Genomic DNA, 21,019 nt, shown 5'->3' with positions numbered 1-21,019 from the left:
AGCCTAGCTAGTGTCCCCAAGAGAAAGAACAGGGAGCGAGAGATGTGCAGAGGAGGAAAGGCCACTTGGAAATGGAGGCAGAGGCTGGCATGAGGCAGCCGCACGCCAGGGAACCCCAGGGACTGTAGCCGCCACAGAGGCCAGAGAAGCGTGGAAGTTTCCTCCCTCAGACCCTGTGGAAGGGGCCCGCCCTGCTGATGCTTTCTCACACTTCTGGCCTCCACAGCCGGCAGAAAATAAATGTCGACTTTTTTTAAACTCTTTTCCTGTTTAGAATTTAAAAAGGTAGGTTACCGTCAGCGCTCATTTAACTTTACATAAACATGCTATTTGAGGCTGAAGCAAATGTGACTGATTTTCAATGTGAAAATAAAATATAAAAACTGTTCTTGAAGTTATTTCTAAACAGAACTAACATCAGAATCATCTGAATCATCAGAATCATCTACTTCAGAAAAATCGGATTCATCAAATGAATCTTCAGCCAATAACTGTTCAGGAACGACATTATCATCATGCCTAGAAATGAGACATTTTCTAGAATTTGGCATTTTCAGCAATCAAGAATTACTATATTTCGTAAATGAAAATACCACTGCTAAAACCAGAATGCTATAGATAGAATGATGTCTTTTGTTTCCAAAGTCAAGATACTAGAGCAATGAGAAAATAGTAAGAAAAGCAGGGTATTTTGAGGCAACATGATCGTGAGGTGAATGTTGTAGCTGCAAGGCCGCCTGTGAGGATTCTTGGGGCAAACGGGAAAAGGGTTAAGCCTCCAAGCTTGTGGTAGTTTGTGGCATCCCTAGGAAATTAATACAGGCCTTTTAAAATATATTATGGACAAATGGATGTGTATTAGTACCTGCCCAAATCCACCATGCGGCACGTTCACATAATGTGTAATGGGGGGGAGGGCAATTCCATTAATATAAGCACATTGTTTCCTAAGGATCTAACTTAGGAAAGGATCACACCATTAAATACACAGGATCTGGTGTTTCACTAATTAATATTATAATCTTGTAATAAAAAAGAAAATACAACGTGTAGCACAGTGTCTTTCAAATAGTAGGCACTCGACAAGTATCTGTGAAATGATTAATAATTCATGAGTGATTACTGTTTATCATGCTTCAGTAAAAACATCTTTCATACCTCATACATTATTAAAATGCTATTACTGTGTAAGAGTCTTGAAATATTGACCAACAGTCAAGCTGCAAGTAGGTTTCTATTCTAATATGCAACAATATTAAACAGTCTACACATTACCAAAGTCTAGAATCTCTACATTTATAGACTATCAAACATTTATAGACTGTCAAAATACAAATACATACGTGTCTGTCCTCGGCCCCACAAGCCGCGAATCGCCCACAAGGACTGAAAGCAATTCCACATGGATAGCCGCGGGATGGATGCCCTTCAAAGTGGCGCTCACACCTACGGGGAGGAAAGAAACACCAGGAGAAAAATCATTTTTAAATTTGAATGCAAATTAGAGGAAAGAAAACAACTTGTTGCTTTTCTTCACAAAAAGAACAAATGAATAATGGAAGAATATTTTATATGTAAGAATTATTAAATGGTTAATGGGTCTCTCTCGAGATATTTAAAAATAATTCAAACACTATTCAAAATCTTAAATTCTCAAAGATGACAAAACTAATAGTAAATAAGCTTTTATATAAATGTAAACATATTCTTGAAATTTTTAAAATATCAAAACAAACCTAACAAATATTCTAAAATAATAAATTATTTAGTTAAATTATTCAGAGACGTTTTGGAGGCAAAACATTCTATGAAGGGTGGTTAAGTTTCACAACTATTTAAAAAGTACCATATAAAATTTGTTTATTGTGAAAAATGCCAAGGAATTCTTGTTAATTTTATGGAGAGAATCTCCAACACCTTTTGGAGATTACCAGCACCTTCTTAAGACGACTCCGCAAGCATTGAGCAGCACTGGGCTGGGGACCACAAAATGCCTGACAGGGTCCCTGCTCCAGGTGCCCTGAGTGGTGGCAAAGTCACACAGCACACAGGTAACAATACCAATACAAAATACAAATACGATACTATACGATACAATACAACACAAATACAATACAAACACAAATGCAAATACAAAATACAAATACAATACAATACAAATACAAAATACAAATACAATACAGTACTAACAAAGTACAAATACAATACAAATGCAAATAAAAATACAAATACAAAATACAAACACAAAATATAAATACAAAAGATGTACTTTTGTATTTGTTCTAGTGATTAAAGTGATGAAAGAGCAGGGCAAAGACACTCTGCCAACTGTAACCTTGTGCACAGTGTAAGTGCATGCACATACACATAAAAATCCATATCAGCTTGTTATATTGTTACGTACATTATATATGCAGTGATCATAATTATCAGGACATATATACTTTTTTGCTTAAACAGGGTTTTATTTGTATATAAATTACATTTCATATAAATATATAAAATTAATATCATATATGTGACAAACAATCTGTAAATTAAGCTTACGGCTGTTGATAACAATGTAACTGCCTAAACTATCTCACTTTGGAATGCTGGAAGCCTGCTCACATAAAGCTACCTTTACGTATCTAGTTATGGCTTTTACTGATATAAAATTTGCTGTAAAATAAAATAGGACTGGCAGAAATAGTAATCAATTAGTTCTATAGAAGCAATTTCATAACAATTTCACTTTTTACAATAAATATATATCTTTTTATTCCCTTAAAAAAGTAATTTCTGTTGACTACCTACTAGGAATATACTTATTGGACACTTTATATTTATAGGAATGATTTATATTTTCAAAACAATCTTAGGAAAATAAATTAAGATAGCTTAGCTAAATATTTTTTTATTAACTTGTTTTCCATACAATGCCTGCAGTTCTGTATGTCACAGTAGAGGCTTAACCTAAGTCTCCTGGATCTTAAAAGGCTTCTGTCCAAATTCTCTGACGATTACAAATATTTAAATATTAAGTATCCAAATGTCAATGAAAAGAAGCCCTGTGCAGTAAAGCAGTGTCCACTTCATTGTAAGACACAGCAATGGAGCTGAACCACCGCAGAGCCGTCTCTGCGCAGGGCTAACTGGGCTCCTCCGCGGGCAGCAGTTCAGCTGAAAACACATCCACCCAATCATATCTATCATCTAGAATCACGCTGGATGCAGCTACTGCCTTAAAACACTCACCTGAAGAACAAAGCTATTTAAGCGTGAAATAGTTGTACACAATTGTGATAAAAATACCATGCCTGACTATGTAGTATCTTAATTTGTTGATTTTGTGTGTCAAGTTCAGTATTTTATTTATTGACTACCTATCATGTCCTATGTAGTATAAATTCTACAAAGAGAATTATTTTATTTTATTTATTTATTTATGGTGGAGTCTCATTCTGTCACCCAGGCTGGAGTACAGTGGCATGATCTAGGCTCATGTGACCTCTGCCTCCCAGGTTCAAGCAATTCTCCTGCCTCGGCCTCCTGAGTAGCTGGGATTACAGGCATTCACCACCACACCTGGCTAATTATTTTATTTTTAGTAGAGATGTGGTTTCATCATGTTGACCAAGCTGGTCTCGAACTTCTGTGCTGGGATTACAGGTTTGAGCCTACCGCACCTAGCAAAGATAATTCCTTTTTTTTTTGTTTTGAGACAGAGTCTTGCTCTGTCACCCAGGCTGGAGTGCATTGCCACAATGGCCAAGATAATTGTCTAGAAAAATTCTGTAGATGGTAATATAGGTTGTAGAAAATAACCTGAACTGTATTGTACTACTGAGAAAAGACTAAATCTTTGTAAAAATGTCATAAACATCTGTCATAATATTTGTCATACATTTAATTCCTTTTTTCTTTTACATTAATTTTTTAATTTTCACATTCTTCTTTTACTATTAAAAAAAAAAAAAAAACAGAGAAAAATCATCAAAGTACTCATAATCCTTCCATTCAATAACAACCCCAGAAAGTACTGTGGCACATGTACTGCACATTTTCTCTGCATATGCAAAGGGCTTTGCTTTCCTTTAACAAAGTAGAGATGCATACTATGCAGCTTTATATCCTGCTGTGTCTACCCCAGAATACACCATGAACATTTCCCTCATGATCATGTGTTTCTTGTCTAATGAGCTCAGCGAAGAGGCCATAGAGAACACTGGCCAAGAGCAGGTGACCCAGGGCCAAGTTCAACCCTGACCCCAGCTAAGCCCCTTCTCACCAAATGAGCAACTTTGATGAGTTGCTCACCTCTGTGCTGCATTTTCCCCATTCACGAAATGGGCCTAAATGAGTTCATAAGGTAAATTTCTTCTTACAGCACATGGCACATTAATAAGTGCTCTAGAAGTGTAATTGAACTGGGTTCTGGAGAAATTTAAAAATTTTTGAAATGAATGAAGGTGGTAATACAACATAGTAAAGCCTATATGATACAGTAAAAGTAGTGTTAAGAGGAACATTTATACCATTGAATGCCTATACCAAAAAACTAGAAAGATCACAAATTAATGACCTAATGTTGCACCTCAAGGAACAAGAAAAGCATGACCAAACCAAATCCAAAGTTAGCAACAGAAAAGAAATTTAAAAGATCAGAGCAGAACTCAATGAAATAGAGACCAACAAAACAATTTAAAAGATCAACGAAATGAAAAGTCAGTTATTTGAGAAGATAAACAAAATTGATAAACCACTTGTAGACTAACCAAGAAAAGATGAAATCTAAATAAACAAAATTAGAAATGAAAAATAGACATTGCAACCAATACCACAGGAATGCAAAATATCATCAGAGACTATTATGAAAAACTACACACTCACAAAATAGAAAACCTAGAGAAAATGGATAAGTTCCTGGAAATACACAACTTTCCAAGGTTGAAGCAGGAAGAAATAGAAAACCTGAACAGACCAATAATGAGTAGAAAGACTGAATCAGGAAAAAAAAAAAAAAAAAGTTTCCCAACAAAGAAAAGCCCGGCCAGTATCAATCCTGAAACTGTTCCAAAATGTCAAGAAGAAGGGAATTCTCCCTAATTCATTCTATGAGGCCAATATCACTCTGATACCAAAACCAGACAAGGACAAAACAAAGAAATAAAACTATAGTCCAAGATCCCCGATAAACATAAAAACAATTTTCAACAAAATATTACCAAACAGAATCCAATAGCACATCAAGAAGATAATACACCATGACCAAGTGGGTTTTATACCAGGATGCAAGGATGGTTCAACATACAAAAATAAATAAATGTGATACATCACATAAATGGAATCATGGACAAAAAACACAGGATCATTTCAATAAACGCAAAAAAAAAAGCACTTGATAAAATTCAGCATCTCTTCATGATAAAAATCCTCAATGAAAACTAAGCATTGAAGGAATATACATAAAAATAATAAGGGCCATATATAACAATCCAATAGCCAAGGTCATACTGAATAGGGGAAAGTTGAAAGTCTGTCCTCTAAGAACTGGAACAAGACAAGGATGCCCACTGTCACCATTTCTATTCAATATAGTCCTAGAAGTCCTAGCCAGAGCCATTAGGCAAAAAAAAAAAAAAGTTAAAAAGTTGCTTTTTTTTTTTTTTTAAAAGAAGCATCCAAATTGGTAAAGAGGACATCAAATGATAGTATAATCTTATATCTAGAAAAACCTAAAGACTCCACCAAAAACACTCTTAGATTTGATAAATTCAGTAAAATTTTAGGATATGAAATCAATGTGTAAAAATCAGTAGCATTTCTATACATCAATAATGATTTAGCTGAGAACCAGACATTAGTCCTATTTACAATAGGTACAAAAACAGTGAAATACCTAGGAATATAATTAACCAAGGAGGTAAAAGATCTCTATAGGGAAAACGATAAAACACCAATGAAAGAAACTACAGATAACACAAACAGAGAGAAAAATGTCCTATGCTCATGGATCAGAAGAATTAATATGATTAAAATTACCATACTGCCCAAAGCAATCTATAGATACAATGCAATGCCTTTCAAAACACCAATGTTGTTTTTCACAATATTATATATATTTAAAAAAAAAAAAACCCTAAACTTCATAAGGAACCAAAAAAGAGCCCAAATGGCCAAAGTAATCCTAAATAAAAAGAACGAAGCTGAAGGCACCACATTCCCTGACTTCAAACTATACTACAAGGTTATAGTAACCAAAACAACATGGTACTGGTATAAAAATAGACATATAAACCAATGGAACAGAACCCAGAACTCAGAAATAAAACTACATATTTATAGTCAACTGATCTTTGAAAACTGACAAAATCAACAATGGGGAAAGGACACCCTTTTAAATAAATAGCGCTGAAAAACTGGATAGCTATAGGCAAAAGAATGAAATTGGACCCCATATACAAAAATAAACTCAAGGTGGATTAAAGACTTAAGTGTAAAACCTGAAACTATGAAAATACTAAAAGAAAATCTAGAAAAAAACCCTTCCAGACGTCGGTCTAGGCAAAGAATTCATGACTAAGAACTCAAAACCAGAGGCAACAAAAACAAAAATAGACAAATATGACTTAATTAAACAAAAATAGTCTGCACAGAAAAATAAATAACCAACAGAGTTAATGGAAAACCTGCAGAATGGGGGAAAACTTGAAAACTGCATTTTACAGGGGACTAATATCCAAAATTTACAAGGAACTCAAACGACTCAACAAAAAATACCACAAATAATTCCATTAAAAAGTGGGCAAAGGACATGAATAGATATTTTTACTTTATTTAAAGTTCCGTGATACATGTGCAGGATGTGCAGGTTTGTTACACAGATAAACATGTGCTATGGTGGTTTGCTGCACAGATCAACCCATCACCTACGTATTAAGCCCCACAAGCATTAGGTATTTATCCTGATGCTCTTCCTCTCCACACCCCCCTGACAGGCCCCAGTGTGTGCTGTTCCCCTCCCTGTGTCCATGTGTTCTCACTGTTCAGCTCCCACTTATAAGTGAGAACGTGCAGTGTTTGGTTTTATGTTCCTGTGTTAGTTTGCTGAGAATAATGGCTTCCAGCTCCATCCATGTACCTGCAAAAAAACATGATCTTATTCCTAGTATTCCAATACTAGGCTGCCTAGTATTCCATTGTGTATATGTACCACATTTTCTTTCTTTTTTTTTTTTTTAATTTATTTATTATTATTAAACTTCAAGTTGTAGGGTACATGTGCACAACGTGCAGGTTTGCTACATATGTATACTTGTGCCATGTTGGTGTGCTGCACCCATCAACTCGTCATTTACATCAGGTATAACTCCCAATGCAATCCCTCCCCCCTCCCCCCTCCCCATGATAGGCCCCGGTGTGTGATGTTCCCCTTCCCGAGTCCAAGTGATCTCATTGTTCAGTTCCCACCTACGAGTGAGAACATGCGTGTACCACATTTTCTTTATCCTGTCTATCATTGATGGGCATCTGGGTTGATTCCATGTGTTTGCTATTGTGAATAGTGCTGCAATGAACATATGCATGCATATATCTTTATAATAGAATGATTTATATTCCTTTGGGTATATACCCAGTAATGGGAATGCCGGGTCACATGATATTTCTGGTTCTAGGTCTTTGAGGAAATGCCGCATTGTCTTCCACAATGGTTGAACGAAGGTACATTCCCACCAACAGTATAAAAGCGTTTGAAAAGAGGATATACAAATGGCCAGCAAGCATATGAAAAATGCTCAACATCGTTAATCATCAGAGAAATTCAAATTAAAATCACAATGAGATTTCATCTTACACCAGTCAGAATGGTTATTACTAAAAAGGCAAAAAGTAACAGATGCTGGCAAGGATGTAGAGAAAAGGGAAAGTTTATACACTGCTGATGGGAATGTAAATTAGTACAACCTCTATGCAAAACAATGTGAAGATCTCTCCAAGGACTAAAAATATAACTACCATTCATTTCAGAAACCCCACTACTGTGTATCTACCCAAAGAAAACGAAATCATTATTTCAAAAAGACACATGCACTCATATGTTTATTGCAACACTATTTACAATACCAAAGATATGGAATACATCTAAGTGCCCATTAACAGATGACTGAATAAAGAAAATGTAGTAAATTTTGTGTGTATACACACACACACATATATAATATAATATTATTCAGCCATGAAAAAATGAAATCATGTCTTTTGCAGCACATGGATGGAAGTAGAGGGCATGATCTTAAGTGAAACAACTCAGAAACAGAATGACAAATACCACAGGTTCCCACTTATGTGTGGGAGATAAATAATGTGTACACATGGACATAGAGTATGAAACCATAGACAGTGGAGACTCAGAAGGGTAGAGGGTGGGAAGGGGATGGAGGAAGAAAAATTATTTAATGGATAGAATGCACATTATTTGGGTGATGGATACCTTAAAAGCCCTGACTTCACCACTACAAATCTGACCATGTAACAAAATTACACTTGCACCTCCTAAATATATACAAATAAAAAAATATATAAATAAGCAATAATAACTAGAAAATGGATATAGCTAGCTGTTTGCTGAGTACTAAGAAGATGTCAGGAGTTAACTACACAATCATGCATCACTTAATGCCAGGGATACATTCTGGGAAATACGTTGTTAGGCAATTTTGTCCCTGTGTGAGTGTCACAGAGCATACTTACACGTACCTAGATGATGTCGCCTACTACGCACCTAAGCTGTGTGGTGTAAGCTATTGCTGCTAGGCTACACACATGTATAGCATGCAACTGTACTAAGCAACTGTAACACAATGGTAATTCTGTGTGTATCTAAACAAAGAAAAGGCACAGTAAAAATACGGTATAAAAGAAAAATGAAATCTCCATATTGTTTTCCAAGGAACTAAAAATAGATTTCTTAAAGCACTAAAAGCAGATCTGGCATACAATCCAGCAATCTCACTACTGGGTATCCACCCAAAGGAAAATAAGTCATTATATCCCAAAGACACTGTGTGTGTATGTTTATTACAGTACAATTCACAATTGCAAAGATATGGAACCAATCTAAGTGCCCATCGACCAATGTATTAGTCCATTTTCATGCTGCTGATAAAGATATACCCTAGACTGGGCAATTTACAAAAAAAAAAAGAGGTTTAATTGGACTTACAGTTCCACGTGCCTGGGGAAGCCTCACCATCATGGCGGAAGGCAAGGAGGGGCAAGTCTCATCTTACATGAATGGCAGCAAGCAAAGACAGAAGGAGGAAGAAACCCCTGATAAAACTGTCAGATCTCATGAGACTTATTCACTACCACAAGAACAGTATGGGGGAAACTGCCCACATGATTCAGTTATTTCCAACCAGGTCGCTCCCACAACACATGGGAATTATGGGAGTTCAATTCAAGATGAGATTTGGGTGGGGACACAGCCAAACCATATCATTCCACCCATGGCCCTCCAAATCTCATGTCCTCACATTTCAAAACCAACCATGCCTTCCCAACAGTCCCCCAACGTCTTAACTCATGTCAGCATTAACCCAAAAGTGTACAGTCCAAAGTCTCATCTGAGACAAGCCAAGTCCCTTCTGTCTATGAGCCCGTAAAATCAAAAGCAAGCTAGTTACTTTCTAGATACAATGGGGGTACAGGTATTGGGTAAATACAGCTGTTCTAAACAGGAGAAACTGGCCAAAACGAAGGGGCTAGAGGCCCCATGCAAGTCTGAAATCCAGTGGGGCAGTCAAATCTTAAAGCTCTAAAATTATCTCCTTTGACCCCAAGTCTCACATCCAGGCCACACTGATGTAAGAGCTGGGTTCCATGATTGTGGGCAGCTTTGTCCCTGTGGCTTTGTGGAGTATGACCTCCATCCAAGCTGCTTTCACAGGCTGGTGTTGAGTGTCTGCAGGTTTTCCAGGCACACAGTGCAAGCTGTCGGTGGATCTACCATTCTGGGGTTTGGAGGACTTTGGCCCTCTTCTCACAGCTCCACTCGGCAGTGCCCCAGTAGGGACTCTGTGTGGGGGCTCTGACCCCACATTTTCCCTTTGCACTGGCCTAGCAGAGGTTCTCCAAGGGAGTCCCATCCCTGCAGAAAACATCTGCCTGGGCATCCAGGCATTTCCATACATCTTCTGAAATCTAGGCAGAGGTTCCCAAACCTCAATTCTTGACTTCTGTGCACCTGCAGGCTCAACACCACACGGAAGCTGCCAAGGCTTGGGGCTTGCACCCTCTGAAGCCACGGCATGAGCTCTACGTTGGCCCCTTTCAGCCATGGCTGGAGCGGCTGGGACACAGGGCACCAAGTCCCTAGGCTGCATACAGCTCAGGGATCCTGGGCCAGACCCATGAAACCACTTTTTCCTCTCAGACCTCTGGGTCTGTGATGGGAAGGGCTGCCATGAGCACCTCTGACATGTCCTGGAGACATTTTTCCATTGTCTTGGGGATTAACATTTGGCTCCTCATTACGTATGCAAATTTCTGTAGCCAGTTTGAATTTCTCCTCAGAAAATGGGATTTTTCTTTTCTATTGCATTGTCAGGCTGAAAATTTTTCAAACTTTTATGCCGTTTCTCTTTTAAAACTGAATGCCTTTAACAGCACCCGAGTCACCTCTTAAACATTTTGCTGCTAAGAAATTTCTTCCACTAGATAACCTAAAACATCTCTCTCAAGTTCAAAGTTCCACAAATCTCTAGGGCAAGGGCAAAATGCCATCAGTCTCTTTCCTAAAACATAACAAAAGTCACCTTTGCTCCAGTTCCTAACAAGTCCCTCATCTCTGTCTGAGACCACCTCAGCCTGGACCTTATTGTCTGTATCGCTATCAGCATTTTGGGCAAAGCCATTCAACAAGTCTCTAAGAACTTCCAAACTTTCCCACATTTCCCTGTCCTCTGAGCCCTCCCAACTGTTCCAGCTTCTGTCTGTTACCCAGTTCCAAAGTCGCTTCCACATTTTTGGGTATCTTCTCAGCGGTATCCCACTCTACTGGTACCGATTAACTGTATTAGTCTGTTTTTGTGCTGCTGATAAAGACATACCCGAGACTGGGCAATTTACAAAAGAAAGAGATTTAACTGGACTACAGTTCCATGTGGCTGGGGAAGCCTCACAATCATGGTGGAAGGCAAGGAGGGGCAAATCCCATCTTACATGGATGGCAGCAGGCAAAGAGAGAATGAGGAAGACACAAACGCAGAAACCCCTGACAAAACCATCAGATCTCATGAGACTTATTCACTACCACCAGAACAGTATGGGGGAAACTGCCCCCATGATTTAATTATCTCCCACTGGGTCCCTCCCACAACACGTGGGAATTACAGGAGTACAATTCTAGATGAGATTTGGGTGGGGACACAGCCAAACCATATCAACCAATGAGTGAAATAAGAAAAAGTGGTATATAGACACCATGAAATACTACTACTCAGCCATAAAAAAGAACAGAAGAATGTCTTTTACAGCACCTTAGGTGGAGCTGGAGGCCATTATTTTAAGTGAAGTAACTCAGAAATGAAAAACCTAATATCTTATGTTCTTACTTATACGTGAGAGCTAAGCATGAGTACACAAAGGCATACAGAGTGGCATGATTGACTTTGGAGACTCACAAAGGGGAGGGTGGCAGGTGGGTGAGGAATAAAAAATTGACATATTCGGTACAATGTATAGACTCAGGTGGCAGGTGCACTAAAACCTTAGACTTCACTACTATACAATTCATTCATGTAACCAAAAGCCACTTGTACCCCAAAAGCTATTGAGATAAAAAAAAAAAAAAAAAACATAAAAGATTAAAAAGGGTGCACCTGTATAGGGTCCTTGCCATGAATGGAGCTTGCAGGACTGGAAGTTGCTCCGAGCAAGTCACTGAGCAAGAGGTGAGTGAATGTGAAGGTCAAGGGCATGACCATAACTGCTATAGACATTATAAACACTGGACACTTAGGCTACACCAAATTTATTTTAAAAATTTTTTATTTCCTCAGTAATAAATTAACATTAGTTTACTGTAACTTTTTTACTTTATAAACTGTTTTTTTTTTTGGAGACAGAGTCTCACTCTGTCAGCCAGGCTGGAGTGCAGTGGTGCAATTTTGGCTCACTGCAACCTCTGCCTCCCAGGTTCATGTGATTCTACTGACTCATCCTCCTGGGTAGATGGGATTACAGGTGCACACCACCACACCTGGATAATTATTGTATTTTTAGTAGAGAGGGGTTTCATCATGTTGCCCAGGCTGGTCTCGAACTCCTGACCTCAGGTGATCCACCTACCTCTGCCTCCCAAAGCTAGTATCACTTAGCTTAAAACACAAATGCATTGTACAGCTGTACAAAAATATTTTATTTCTTTATATTCTTATTCTACATGCTTTTTTCTATTTTGAACTTTTTTTACTTTTTAAACATTTTTGTTAAAAACTAAGACATAAACACACACATTAGCCTAGGCCTGCATGGAGTCAGGATCATCAACATCACTGTCTTCCCCTCCACATCTTGTCCCACTGGAAGGTCTTCAGGGGCAGTGACATGCATGGAGCTGTCATCTCCCTGGGATAACAATGTTTTGGCTGGGTGCAGTGGCTCACACCTGTAATCCCAGCAATTTGGGAGGCTGAGGCGGGTGGATCACTTGAGGTCAGGAGTTCAAGACCAACCTAGCCAACATGGTGAAAACCCGTCTCTACTAAAAATACAAAAGTTAGCTGGGTGTTATGGTGCATGCCTATAGTCCCAGCTACATGGGAGGCTGAGGCACGAGAATGGCTTGAACCCGGGAGGCAGAGGTTGCAGTGAGCTGAGATTATGCCACTGCACTCCAACCTGGGTGACAGAGCAAGACTCCATCTCTGCACTCCAACCTGGGTGACAGAGCAAGACTCCATCTCAAAAAAATCAAACAAACAAAAAATGAGCTGGGCATGGTGGCATTTCTGCCTGTAAACCCAGCAGCTCAGGAGGGTTAGACAAGACAATCCCTTGAGCTCGGGGGTAGGGTGCTGGGATGGGGAGGTTGCAGTGAGCTGAGATCATGTAACACTGCACTCCAGCCTGGGTGACAGAGTGAGACTGTCTAAAATAAAATTTAAAAAGCAATGTCTTCTTCAGGACACCTCCTGCAGGACCTGCCTGAGACTGCTTTATAGTTAATTTTTTTTATAAGTAGAAGGAATGCACTCTAAAATCATGATAAAAAGTAATAAAGCAAATACTAAACAAAAAGAATTTTTCAGCTCCATCATAATCTTATGCCACCAGCAATGTGATAAGGTCAGTCATTGGTTAAGAAGTCCTCACGTGCAACATGATTGCTCATACAGATTCTCATCACGAATCTGAAATAATAATAGTCAACAAACCTGCCTATAAGTTTTACTATTGCATTCAAAAATAAACAACAAACATAGTTATATCAAGAATTCCCATCCTAAAAGATCTGTAAATATTTTGCTGTAAAACTAAGGTGCTTTCTAACTTTTATAAAACGTATTTTCAAAGTCTACCAAAGCATCTAAAATATACATGACGTGAAATGAGAAGTAATTTACTTAACGATAGTATATCTAAGGAAATGCTCTCCCACCTGTGACCTGAGGAGGTAGGAAAAGGAGAGTCAGGCACCGCTGGCCCTGCATTACAGGGGTGCTCGGCGCCTCGTGGGTGGCACCCAAAGGAGATGGGAACACACTTGGGAGAGAGAGCAGTAATCACACCAGATGGTAACTGTGGTTTAGGAGATTCCAATGTCTCCCTCAACATCGCTGACCCACAGGAGGGGCCTGGGATTACTCTCCTAAGCCATATATAGCAGAGAGACCAGCACCTAGTGCTTCACCCTTCCAAAGTTAGAGCTACCTTTTCTGTGCATAAATCAGTCTTAGAATAATCAGTGTACACAGATTAACCACAACCTCATCACATTTGGAAAAGAAATCAGATTGGGCTTACATCTCTTGAGCTCCCCACCCCCACAGTGCAGGGCACAGGACAGCCTTACCTCAGGGTTCTCAGGTCCCACAGTCTCATCCCATCACCAATGGCCGTGGTCAGGAAGAGGTTATAAGCCTGAGGCTGTTGGGTTGTAAACGATGAACCCTATAATTGTAAGGCGGAAATCAAGATGTACTTTCAAAGGTTGAGTTAATAAGCGTTATGCTAATGATATCTCATAATAGCTGATTCTCAAGTAAGATATTAACACAAAGTTTTTTTCTTATTTGTAACAATTTCAGAATTGGACTCCAAAAACTTCTAAATAAAGTAGTTAATGAGGGTATATTTTGACCTAGAGAATTATTGATGTGGGTTCTCTTTATGTGTAATGCCACTAAGAGTTACACAAGTACCAAATGGTCAAAGATCAAAAGACCAAGATAGTAACACACCAAAATTCATGTTCAGAGTATAGACCATAAGCCATATTCAATAAATCATCTGAAAGACGCCCCTCAACGAAGCACTTAAAGTTAAGGTGAGTTCTTTATCTGCCAATTATCAACCGCTAAACTACACTGAGTAGGCTCCTGCGATGACGATGTGGGTGAGCTCCCACAGGGTGTCGAGTCCCGCCCTGACTCTGACTCGCTCCTCTTTTCCTGTGCTGCTATCAGAAGCAATTCTCACTAAGTGGAACCGAACTGAACTCCATCTACAGAACCATTTGGCACAAGACATCACCTAAACACATTGTGATAAACAATGATCTCCATCCTTCTTCTAGGTCAAGAATAATAAAATATTAAGACAAATTTCATGAAGGATAGATGTGCCTACAAGTCATCCTTCATTTGCAAACAGAAAATAAAGGCTCACTAAGTTCAGTAATAACAAACTAATAATAATTCAAGGCCAGGTGCAGTGGCTCACACCTGTAATCCCAGTACTTTGGGAGGCCAAGGCGGGCAGATCATCTGAGGTCAGGAAAATTTGAGACTAGCCTGGCCAACATGGTGAAATCCGTCTCTATAAAAATACAAAAATTTAGCCAGGCATGGTGGTGTGTGCCTGTAATCCCAGCTACTTGGGAGACTGAGGCGGAGAAATCACTTCAACTCGGGAGGTGAAAGTTACAGTGAGCCAAGATTGCATCACTGCACTCCAGCCTGGGAGACAGAGTGAGACTCCATCTCAAGAAAAAAAAAAAAAAAGAAAAGAAAAGAAACAAAGCTGTAATACGTATTTTAAAATAGTAATTCACCCTAATAATTGAGCAGGCATTCAACAGATATTTACAGATCATCTACTGAATGCTGGTGTTACATGAGGTACTTTCAGCATAAAAAGAAGAAAATGTAGGCTTAGTTTAACGAAAAGACAGAGAAGATAATGGCACTGACAACACCTGACAGCAGTTGCTAGTATACATAGGCTAAAGAGTAAAAAACTGGGCCAGGTTCTGTGGCTCACACCTGTAATCCCAGTACTTTGGGAGGCCGAGGCGGGCTGATCACGAGGTCAGGAGATCGAGACCATCCTGGCTAACACAGTGAAACCCCGTCTCTACTGAAAATACAAAAAAAATTAGCCAGGCATGGTGGCAGGTGCCTGTAGTCCCAGCGACTTGGGAGGCTGAGGCAAGAGAATGGCGTGAACCATTCTCTTGGGAGGCAGAGCTTGCAGTGAGCCAAGATAGCGCCACTGCACTCCAGCCTGGGCAACACAATGAGACTCCGTGTCAAAAAAAAAAAAGTGAAAAACTGAACAGAATAGAAACAATATGTAATGACCAAACCTTTCAAGAGAAAAGGTAAACTTTTAAAAAATGTGTTCAATCCAATAGAGGGTGAGGAAGAAGAAATAAAGAACCAAAGAAAATTCAGGATTAGTAGAAAGCGAAGAAATAAAAAATGTGGAAGAGGAAGCACAAAATGATACCAAATATATGAATAATCATAACTGCAAACAGACTAAACTCAACAAGGAAAAGAGAGATAATATTAGGCTGGATTTCATTATTATCATTATTGTTATTATTTCACTTTTATTTCAGGTTCAGGGGTACATGTGCAAGTTTGTTATTAGGTAAAGTTGTGGCACAGGGGTTTGTTGTACAGATTATGTCATCACCCAGATACTTAGCCTGGTACCAACAGCTATGTTTTCTGCTCCTCTCCCTCCTCCCATCCTCCACCCTCAAGTAGACCCCAGTGTCTGTTGTTCCCTTCTTTGTGTTCATGAGTTCTCATCATTTAGCTCAAAATAGCACAGTATTGATGATAAAGCCACATACTTATGACCATCTGATATTCAACAAAGCCGACAAAAACAAGCAATGGGGAAAGGGCTCCCTGTTCAATAAATGGTGCTGGGATAACTGGCTATACACGCAGAAGGTTGAAACTGGACCCCTTCCTCACACCATATACAAAAATCAACTCAAGATGGATTACAGACTTAAATGTAAAACCCAAAACTATAAAAACCCTGGAAGACAACCTAGGCAATACCATCCTAGACACAGTAACTGGCAAAGATTTCATGACAAAGACACGAAAAGCAATTGCAACAAAAGCAAAAATTGACAAGTGGGATCTATTTAAACTTTAGAGCTTCTGCACAGCAAAATAAAGTATCAACAGAGTAAACAGACAACCTACAGAATGGGAGAAAATATGTGCAAACTATGCATCTAATAAAGATCTAATATCCAGCATCTATAAGGAACTTAGGCTGCATTTTAAGAAAAATTCTGAAAACCTAATTAAAAAAAAAAAAGTTGAAAGTGAAAGGTGGGGCTCAACCAGCACATGAGAACTCTAAGGAGGCAAGATGATATAAGCACTAGAAAAACAAACAAACAAACAAACAAACCAGATAAAAGGTAAAGAAAGCCTCATTAGAAACAGTTTCTCCAAGAAAATGATAAAAGAAATAACTGCACATGAAAATATAAGAAGGATAAACTTAAATATCCCTAATAACATGCCCTTCAAATACACAAAGCAAAAGTCAACAGAAGCACAAGAAGAAACTAGCTGGGCATGGTGGCATGGTGTAATCTCAACACTTTGGGAGGCCAAGGTGGGCAGATCATGAGGTCAAGAGATGGAGACCATCCTGGCCAATGTGGTGAAACTCTGTCTGTCTCTACTAAAAGTACAAAAATTAGCTGGGTGTGGTGGTGTGCGCCCGTAATCCCAGCTACTCAGGAGGCTGAGGCAGGAGAATCGCTTGAACCCAGGAGGCGGAGGTTGCAGTGAGCCAAGACCATGCCACTGTACTCCAGCCTGGTGACAGAGCAAGACTCTGTCTCAAAAAAAAAAAGAAGAAACTGACAAGATTACAACCATAATTATAGATTTTAACACATCTCTCAGTAATTAAAAAAATCAAGCAACAAGAAAATAGGAAGACCCGAACAATTTAAACACAACTAACAAGGGTGAGTCAATGAATGTCTGGGCAAACGTACCAAATCGTCAGCAAAACCACATTTTTCTCACAAACCTATGTAATATTAAAAACAAACCATAGAGTCCAGCTTCTCAATAGATAAAAAATCTCAAAGATACCAAGAAAATCCATACTATATATGGAGAGTTCATGCTGTGAACACAATGCTGTAAAATTAGAAACCAATAACAAAAAGGATGACCAAAAATTAACTCGTGGAAATCTAAAAGCATCCATCAAAAGCTTGGGTTGGAAAACATCATAATAAACATGAAGAAAATATTTAGTGCCAAGATAATAAAAATAGTGCATGCCCAAGCTGGTAAAGTGCAATGTCAGCATGAAAAATCAAGCAACAGGGAGACCACGTGTAAGAAGCTAGTAGAGGCTAGCACTAGGCTTAACAATGCACAACACTGCTGAAGCAGCGTCCTTGTCTGGGATCAATACCCAGGGTTTGTTGCCTAGCACCAAGATTAAAGACACAGACACAAACCAGCAGCAAGTTTAGGAGTAAAGGTTTCATAGGCCAAATAAAAAGAAAGAGAGAGAGGTGTCCCAAAGAGAAAAGCCAGCCTGTGGTAGACTGTGCCAGATTTTACAGGCAGGCTTGAGGAGGCGGTGGCTGATATATGGAGGGCCCACAGACTGGTTCCATCAAGTGTGACTTTTACATGGTAGGCAGGGAAGGCTGGTTGTCCCACCCTAATCTTTTTTTTCAGATGGAATTTCACCCTTGTTGTTCATGGCTGGAGCGCAATGGCATGATCTAAGCTCACTGCAACCTTCTCCTCCCCAGTTCAAGCAACTCTCCTGCCTCAGCCTCCCCAGTAGCTGGGATTACGGGGCATGCCACCACGCCAGGCTAATTTTTGTATTTTTGGTAAAAACTGGGTTTCACCATGTTGGCCAGGCTGGTCTCGAACTCCTGACCTCAGGTGATCCGCCCACCTCGGCGTCCCAAAGTGCTGGGATTACAGGCGTGAGCCACTGCGCCCAGCCGCCCCACCCTAATCTTATTAGGCAAATGGACTTTCTGCTTGGCCAGCGCCATCATGCCTGCTCCTTACTGTACACGTGGCTGGCAGAAAAGAGAAGATGGAGCCACCATTTTGAACATGTCTATTCCCACCTAGCCTTTTCCTACTGGCACAACCGCCGGCATCCGCCTGTACAAGCTTCTGGCTTGTTTGTCTATGTCTGCAGCTCGGTTTTACAGCCTGTTCTCTGTTAGAAAAGAAAATGATTTAGGGCTGCTTTCATTAACAGGAAACCCTTAGGGAGGATTCCCGTAACCTCATTATCTGCCTAAGTAATTTCTTCTTAACTCCTGTATCATTGCTTTCGAATGGGTGCCAGGGAAAGACCCACACGAAATTCAGTAGTGGTTATCAGAGAAGAAGAAAAGGGAGGGATGTGGGTAGGGTTTTCTCTGTATCAATAATCATTTCATGTCTTTTGAAAAAATGCAGCAAGATCTAAAACTAATAAAGCAAAATAATGTAAGTGACTATTCCTGAAATCTAGAATCATGTGTAATAAAATTATTTCATTAAAAAAGCTGTTTAAACTTGTACACATTGTTTTTAATTCAAATTAGCTGTCTAGTATTATGTATTTACATCACAAAATAGTACATATTTTATTCAGAGGCAGGCAAAGAGTAAGTATCCTGTCAAGTTTTAAAAATACATAAAGTATCTACACCTGCTATGACTTTAAGGATATCAATAAATCATAAAACACTTATGTATTTTCATTTTTAAATGAGCCATTTAATAATATAACACATAAAATAGGAAAAAATGACCATTACTTTTTGATGTATTTGGCACTCTTAATACAATACTAAAATGAATTTAAAATTCCATTTGTCCAACAGGATTAAGATAACTATAGGAGTAATTTCTCAGATCATTTTAATGGTAGTGCACTAGGATGACTGCAAAAAAAATAAAAAACCCATTATTGATGCATGACTAATATGGCTGAGCTGGTTACTAAGCTTAGAAGAAATTAGAAATGCCCTATTTTATATTTTACTGGAAATACAGCATTTGGGCCAATGATAATTTCTGCTTCTCCTGTATTTGGACTTGCAGGATGACAGTTCGTGAGTGGCAGCCCCCACATGGCTGTGGTTAGTTTGATGTACATTGTGCAACTGAACAAAAATGTAAGACAAGTTTTTTTAAAAAAGCTATTAAAACATAGTGTAAACCTCTGTAACCTTATACTCTTTCCCTTTCATTCCATCAGATACCATTCAGATAGTTATTTTCAGGAAGTAAAACCTCTAATTTTCCCATAAAAAACCTCAGAACTATTTTTCTTAATATAACACCTCTCATCCAAGAGTACACCACAATGATTCACAAAATATTACAATCCTTACTGAAAGACCACATAGATTTGAGAAGATTCAGGCTACTGTATAGTCACTGCTCAAGCTGTGACAAAATGTAGACATTTTAAGCAGTTTCCTAAAACAAAGACACTAAAACAAAAAGCTAAGATTTTAAAAGAGAGGAACTCTCCTTGAATTGGGAAATTAGATGGACACTATGTCATTCCAGGAACAAAGCGAGGCGCATCTACACAACTATGGTTCTTCACAAGGCCAATTTGTAAAAAGTTTTCACCATAGCACTTGGAATGAAATATCCTATGCACCTCAACAGAAAGAGTAAAACTGTGTAAAATATTGAAAGAAATTTATTCTGGGCCAAGTACGAGTGACCATGGCCCATGTCACAGCCCCCAGGAGATCCTCAGACCATGTGGCCAAGGTGGTCGGGCGCAGCTTGGTTTCATACATTTTAGGGAGCCATGAGACATTAATCAAACACATTTCAGAAATACGTTGGTTTCCCACCTGGGAAAGGCAGGAAAACTCAAAGTGGGGGCTTCCAGGCTCTAGGTAAAAGTCAACATTTTCTGGTTGACAATTGGTTGAGTTTGTCTTAAGACCTGGGTTCAATAGAAAGGAAATGTTTGGGTTAAGATACAGATTGTGGAGACCAAGGTTGTTTTGAATCTTATAGTGGCTGCCCTTAGAGACAATAGGTGGCAAATGTTTTCTATTCAGACCTTTAAAAGGTGCTAGAGTCTTAATCTCTTTAGGATTGGGAGGGCCTGGAAGAAAGAAATCTAGCTATGTGAGCAGAGATTCTTCCCAGATGCACATTTTCCCCCACAAAGCACAGATTTGCAGGGCCGTTTCAAGATATGGCAAAGACACGTTTTGGAGTAAAATATTTTGATTTTCTTCCTTGTCTTGTTATGCCAGAGTCAGGGTGGAAAGTCAGTCATGATATATAGGGTTAAATAAAACCCATCTGATGAGAAGTCATGGTTTGTAGAGCATGACTCCCCAGACCCCTTAATCAGAGCTTAGTCCTCACCCTTTTAGGACACAGCTTACCTGCAGGGATGCTGTCTCAGGCAGCCAGTTTGTCCAGATGTCCATCAGGAATGGGACAAGAAAATGAATCTTGGGACCCCCAAATCACTAAGCCAAGGGAAAAGTCAAGCTGGGAACTGCCTCAGGGGAACCTGCCTCCCA

At 39.1% G+C, this 21,019-nt stretch overlaps 1 protein-coding gene across 7 annotated transcripts in view; it reads right to left on the bottom strand.

Moving 5' to 3' along the window:
• The window catches only part of WDR27 (WD repeat domain 27), a 246,079-nt gene that overhangs the window by 141,703 nt on the left and 83,357 nt on the right, over positions 1 to 21,019 (bottom strand). For 6 of the 7 annotated variants that reach the window (XM_073022250.1, XM_038001231.2, XM_038001226.2 and 3 more), the window contains 2 exons: positions 14,060 to 14,157; positions 1,344 to 1,446 (listed from right to left, as the gene is read on the bottom strand). In XM_073022250.1, coding sequence (XP_072878351.1) covers positions 1,344 to 1,446; positions 14,060 to 14,157 — 201 coding nt within the window. Of the gene's footprint in view, positions 1 to 1,342; positions 1,447 to 14,059; positions 14,158 to 21,019 lie in introns of those variants that run through there. The other variant, XM_073022253.1, reaches the window with a different exon arrangement.

This window comes from Chlorocebus sabaeus, chromosome 13, assembly GCF_047675955.1.
Source record: "Chlorocebus sabaeus isolate Y175 chromosome 13, mChlSab1.0.hap1, whole genome shotgun sequence".
Taxonomy (NCBI): Eukaryota; Metazoa; Chordata; class Mammalia; order Primates; family Cercopithecidae; genus Chlorocebus; species Chlorocebus sabaeus.
This window is presented reverse-complemented; position numbering and strand designations above follow the sequence as displayed.